Raw genomic sequence first — 5,942 nt, 5'->3', positions numbered from 1 at the left:
GTCCTGAGGGACCAGCATCCACCTGCTTGTTCACTCCAGCTTTGCTACGGGTTGAAACCATCTTCAAAGAAAACGGGTACTAAAGGTGTTCGTCTCGTGCCCCACGGTGGGCGCCAATTGTTCCTGCATAGAACAAACAAGATAAGTTAGGCACAAGCGTCACCTTACCCATGTAGTCCGCTATCTCCTTAGTTGGTCTCTTCCCGGTTGGCATATGTTGGCTTGGACCCAAGAGGGGTTACCTGCAGAAGGAACTCCGAAGCTCAAGTAAGTAAAAGCTCTTAGAAGGTCAAATCAGTAATTAATGGAGTAATGAATGCGTACCTTTAATTACTAGGGTACACGTGTATTTATAGAGCATTAATTATGTCTGATTATCCCATGGGTCGGGCCTTGGCTTGGGCTCTAGCTTGGGCTGTAAGTGGGCCTGGGCCCTAATCCAGGCCCTCAAGACCTATTGAACGCGGGGACTTCCATTTTATTAAGTATACTGAAGTTATCGGCCTCAACCGACTACTTCCCTTGACGATTTGTATTGCTCGTGTGCCGTCTTAGGCAGGTAGTTCCTCTAGACGTCTAGGTTACCGGTCTTGGCCGGCTACTCGGCTGCCTTGGTATATGGTGATCATTTTATCTTTATTTGGTTAAGTTAGTTTGGTGTGGTACAATTCATATTCTCAAGGATTGTTTTGTTTGCATGCAATGTTGTTTTGCACCATAAATGATTTTCCAGCATATGGAAACTTGAGCGGTTACAGTGTTAATGGTCATTTTGCATGTCCCATTTGTGAAAAAAACATGAGTTATATTCAATTGAAGCACGGTAAGAAAATTGTGCATACAAGACATCGAAAGTTCCTTCCTCGAAATCATCCTTATCGTAGAATGAAAAAAGCATTTAATGGAAGTCCTGAGGATGAAGTTGTAGCGAGACCCCGCAATGGTGAAGAAACGATCAATCTTCTTTAATCGTCCATATTGGTGTAAACTTGATGTACGACATTGTATAGACGTGATGCACGTTGAAAAAAAATGTATGTGATAGTGTCATTGAGACTTTACTAAATGTAAAAGGAAAGACTAAAGATGGAGTTAAAGCACGACAAGATTTGGCTGAAATGGGTATCCGTTCTGAGTTACATCCACAATCAATCGGAAGACGAACATACCTGCCTCCAACTTGTCACACTCTTTCTAGAAAAGAGAAGCAATTTGTTTGTGAGTGTTTAAGAAGTGTGAAGGTTCCCCAAGGTTACTCTTCAAATATTAGTAGCCTTCTTTCTATGCAAGATTTAAAGTTAGTCGGTTTAAAGTCTCACGATTGTCATGTGTTGATGCAACAACTTTTACCAGTCGCTTTTCGAGCCATCTTACCTACTTCTGTCAGAGGTATTCTAACACGTTTGTGTATGTTCTTCAATGCCATATGCAAGAAAGTTATTGACCCTCGAGTGTTAGACGATTTGGAAAATGAGGCCATTAGACTATTGTGTCAATTGGAAATGTATTTTCCACCTTCATTTTTCGATATCATGGTTCATTTGATAGTTCATCTTGTGAGGGAAATTCGATTATGTGGGCCAGTTTTCTTGAGATGGATGTACCCAGTGGAAAGATACATGAAGATCTTAAAGGGATATGTCAAGAATCAGTATCGACCAAAAGCTTCAATTATAGAGCGGTACATTGCAAAAGAAGCCATTGAATTCTGCTCAAGTTATATGCCAAGTTGTGAACCAATTGGAGTTCCTAAGACTAGACATGAAGGTAAATGTGAAGGTAAGGGTGTGCGTGGAGTGAAGATTCAAAGTGTTAGTAGAAAATTAGTTGATCAAGTCCATTTATAGATCTTAAACAATACTGTAGAGGTCATTCCTTACATTACGCAACACATTGATTAAACGAAATCAGCACATCCACAAATGAGTGAAAAATTGGCACTTAATGAACATAACAAAACATTCTTATCATGGTTTAAGAAAAAGGTTTACGCGACTCCAAATGTTTCTAAAATTCTATTGATGCTAGCTCGTGGACCGAACATTGATGTCATTACATATGGCGTGTACTACATAAACAATCATTGTTTCTATTGAAAGATGGAAGATGACAAAAGTAGAGTTCAAAATAGTGGGTTACACTTCAAGCTGAATTTGTACATTTTGCCAATTCTAAGGACAAGAATCCAATTACAGCATCCATGAGTTACTTTGGAATAATACACGAAATATGGGAAGTTGACTATGTGACTTTTAGAGTGCCAGCTTTCAAGTGTAAATGGGTTGATAGTAATTCGGGTGTTGGCATAAATGACTTTGGCTTTACTTTTGTGGATCTTAACAAGATGAGTGATACAAATGAACCATTTATTATGGCTAGTCAAGCAAGACAAATTTTTTATGACATTGATCCAGCCAATCATAAATTATCAGTTGTATTAGAAGGAAGAAACATGCATGTAAATGATGATGAAGATTGTCTAAACAGACTTGAGACAACGTCTTTCTCATCAAGAACCATTCAAGACATAGTTGATGATGTAACCGATGACATCCATGCTATTCAAAGTGATCACAATGAAGGCATATGGGAGAACAACATTTACAATTTTTTATTTTCTTGCTGTTTTAATATAATAGAGGTTAATTGAGTATATTTTAATTGTTAACATTTCCTAATGATATGTTTCAGGTATGACAAGCTCCGGATCAGACCACGAGGGACTTGGTAGATTTGTGACTCGGTTGCCGGATGTCACAAACCGACGAGAGAGGATGCCGGTCCACATTGATCCTCGATCGGGTGAACCTAGTGGCCCTTGGGAAAAAAAGTACCGTAGCTACACAGGAATGTTGGCCAAAATGAAAGTTTCTATTGCAATTGCATGTTGGGATGACGTCCCGGAGGTCGAGAAGAACCTCCTATGGCAGGATCTTGTGGTATGTTTACTTAAACCAACTATAGTATTTTATGTTACTGTTAACATAACATATTTTATCTTTTAAACAACACAAATTTAAGATTACTCCGAACACTGAGCGAATTAGAAAGAAAGTCTTATCTCACATAGCCACCAGATGGAGGGACTTCAAGGCAAGGCTCACACGTCTATATGTGTTTGGAGACAGACAACATGACACTCCTTGTGAGAAGTACAAAATCTCTGAGGAGGAGTGGATGCAATTTCGTGCATGTAGAGAGTCTGGAGACTGGCAGGTTTGTTTGTTAAATTTGTTTATAGTGACACTAGTAATACATTTGTGTATTAAAACTATTAAATAATGTTATGTGTGACAGGAAAAAAGGACAGCAGCCCAACAAAGACAAAGGCTTAATGATACACCACACGTACTCTCTCAAGGTGGCTATGCATTATTGGAGAAAAAATTGAAAAAGTCTCGTGCACAGTCTTTGGGACTTGAGTCCCCTGACCTAGTGGATGCAATTCCTAGGTATGAGATGTGGAAGGCTGCTTGGATTAAGTCCGATGGGCAAATGACATCACAATCAGCTCAAATCATATCTCAAAAAGTAAGTACAAACGTTATTTGACTATAATAGTTCATATGTTTCTCCTTTTGATTAAACTTTCTTTTGTGGTGCAGGATGAATTCATTGAGCAAGAGACTCAAGGTTCGTTTGTTGGCCATGGTCGGGACGATATACTCACAACGACAATTGGAAGGCCAGAGCACCCAGGATGTGTGCGTGGTGTTGGGGGTGCCATTGGTCTTCGAGATTACTTTGGTCCTCCACAAAGAAGTAATGAATCGTTGAGTCAAGAGGCCTTGAGGAAGATGGAGCAACAAATGAAGGAAAGATTCAACCAACGCATGGGAATTATGGAGCAATGTTTTATGGAACAACTTCAACAACAACAACAAATACAAAGAACACTAGAAGAAAAACTTCAGTCCATGCAACAACAGAACATGGAATTACCCACTCAAGCTCCAACAGGACAACGTGTGAGTACAAAAGGCTCATGCTCTGGTGTAGATCATACTGACTACATAAGTCAGTTTGAGTTATTGGTTGATGAAGACCCCCCACACGTAGTGGCCACAGGACGACAACTTCAGGGTGGGGAGACTATCCATGGTGTTCCTCTATTGCCCCAGTATGCGCGTGTGATGATTGATGAAGTTCGAGATCCCCAGGCTCAAGTGCCTATGCCAACTTCAGAAATCCAATTTGTTGGGGAGGCTTTAGGCACATTTATTGCTTGGCCTAAAGCATTGATCATGCCATACTTTAGCCCACCAAAGGTATTATGACATCATGTTTTTAGTAGTTCAATCTTACAATTTATAAAACTTTTAACGTCAAACCTTTCTAAATCTTTATTTTAGTCCACTCGTCCTAAAAAACAGTCGGTCCGACATCCACGTGTTATATGTGAAGATGATGAAATGGTAGAAGCAGAAGATGATCCTCTAGGAAAGCTGCTTCTAAAATTACATAAGTTGAAAAGAGGACTGGTAGAGCTAGAGAGGGAGTTAAGAGTATTTGGCCTCCATTGTCATGTCCCATTGTACATAAACTTGAATGATGCACTAGAGATCATTACAGGAGACAAGATGTTAAATATTTCAGTCATACAACTATGGTGCATGTAAGATTTTTTTTATTGTATTTCATATTTAAAGCAAGGAATTGGTACCTTTTAATATCATACCTAACTTTCTTCTTGTAGGTACATGGACAAAGTCATTGTGGACCAAGGTCGATCTTCCGTCTATGGATTCATTGAACCTCAAACAATTCAACCTTCGGGAAACTCACCTGACCACATCAAACTTTATTTGCAAACATGGATGGTTGAGTCAAATAGAGAGATCTACTTTGCACCATACATTAATGCGTAAGTGTTTTTGCTAATAATATTTTGTGAAGTATTATTAATTATTTTGGCTAAGTACTTGTGATTGATGGTAGGTATCATTGGCAACTTTGTCTCATCATTCCAAGACAATGCCTAGTTGTATGGTTTTGTTCATGCCATAAGAAGATTCCACCAGCTTCTAAAAACATGTTACAAGAGTAAGTATTATTTTTTTTTCAATCCTAACCTATGTATCTACTAAGTTATAAAAACTTACATATGTTTTATGTTTCCAAAATTTCATTAGAATTGTGGGTAAGCCTAGAGGCCAACAACTTAAAGTCATATATCCAAAGGTTAGAACTCATTCATTTTAAAGTTATTAATTTCTGTATGTCAACTTATGACTTTGATGTGTTTATTTTATTTGTAATGTTCAGTGTAACAAGCAAGAAGATTCATGGGAATGTGGATATTATGTCATGTCTTGGATAAGAACAATCATTCGAGCTGCAATTAAAGATGAATGGATAGAGGTAATTATATATATCTTTCACATATTATAAATCATATCAAACTTTAAAGAATGATATTCATACATAATGAAATTGTATTACTTTTTCAGCGATTCAAGAATCCATCACCTCTGCCAGATGACATTATCCATACACTAAAACAAGAATGGGCAGCATATCTATTGGAGAGATGGAGTTGATACCACATGAATTAGAACTCCTTTCAAAAACTTTATTGTACAAGAATTTCATGTTGAAACTTTTAGTTTGTTGTTATTTATATTAGTTTAGAATATATGTTGAAACTTAAGTTCTATTATATATAACTGTAACTCCAGAATTGTGCTGAAAGTATTATGAAATTGTTCTGGGAATTTTCTGATTTTCAGGTGTATGGACGTTGTAAAAATAATCAAATTAAAAAAAATGGAGCAGTTTAACGTCTGGTGTGCCTTGATAGACGTTATTTAACGTCTAACCGTACCAGGGCCGACGTTATTTAACGTCTGACGGGCTCTGACAGACGTTAAATTGCTCAGGTTTTTCCCTCATTTCAGCGAGAAAATTGACGTCTGTTGTTACTGGCCCCAAAGTTGGATAAC

General features: G+C 38.0%; 2 protein-coding genes and 1 pseudogene across 2 annotated transcripts; all 3 read left to right on the top strand.

The window, feature by feature from the left end:
• Positions 1-1,118: 1,118 nt before the first annotated feature.
• Positions 1,119-2,650, top strand: LOC146882462 (uncharacterized; annotated as a pseudogene).
• A 43-nt stretch (positions 2,651-2,693) lies between these two features.
• On the top strand, positions 2,694-4,619 carry LOC114165590 (uncharacterized). Its single transcript, XM_085667413.1, has 5 exons — positions 2,694-2,935; positions 3,006-3,216; positions 3,298-3,531; positions 3,606-4,268; positions 4,353-4,619. Exons 1-5 carry the CDS (start codon positions 2,694-2,696, stop codon positions 4,617-4,619), a joined length of 1,617 nt encoding a protein of 538 aa, XP_085523539.1.
• Positions 4,620-4,700: 81 nt separating this feature from the next.
• Positions 4,701-5,540, top strand: LOC146882461 (uncharacterized). The gene is made up of 5 exons (XM_085667732.1): positions 4,701-4,864; positions 4,939-5,043; positions 5,133-5,181; positions 5,266-5,361; positions 5,451-5,540. Exons 1-5 carry the CDS (start codon positions 4,701-4,703, stop codon positions 5,538-5,540), a joined length of 504 nt encoding a protein of 167 aa, XP_085523858.1.
• The last annotated feature ends 402 nt before the right edge of the window (positions 5,541-5,942 follow it).

Source organism: Vigna unguiculata, chromosome 10 (assembly GCF_037176805.1).
Source record: "Vigna unguiculata cultivar grain cowpea cultivar isolate G323 ecotype 2 chromosome 10, ASM3717680v1, whole genome shotgun sequence".
In the NCBI taxonomy this organism is placed as follows: Eukaryota; Viridiplantae; Streptophyta; class Magnoliopsida; order Fabales; family Fabaceae; genus Vigna; species Vigna unguiculata.
The sequence above is the reverse complement of the archived record's forward strand: the minus strand, read 5'-3'. Positions and strand labels throughout refer to the sequence as shown.

Coding starts and splice junctions, on each gene's coding strand:
- LOC114165590 (XM_085667413.1), top strand. CDS start 2,694: ATGACAAGCTCCGGATCAGACCACGAGGGACTTGGTAGATTTGTGACT. Junction 3,217..3,297: donor GAGAGTCTGGAGACTGGCAG/GTTTGTTTGTTA, acceptor TATGTGTGACAG/GAAAAAAGGACAGCAGCCCA. Junction 3,532..3,605: donor CTCAAATCATATCTCAAAAA/GTAAGTACAAAC, acceptor TTTGTGGTGCAG/GATGAATTCATTGAGCAAGA.
- LOC146882461 (XM_085667732.1), top strand. CDS start 4,701: ATGGACAAAGTCATTGTGGACCAAGGTCGATCTTCCGTCTATGGATTC. Junction 5,182..5,265: donor TTAAAGTCATATATCCAAAG/GTTAGAACTCAT, acceptor TGTAATGTTCAG/TGTAACAAGCAAGAAGATTC. Junction 5,362..5,450: donor TTAAAGATGAATGGATAGAG/GTAATTATATAT, acceptor TTACTTTTTCAG/CGATTCAAGAATCCATCACC.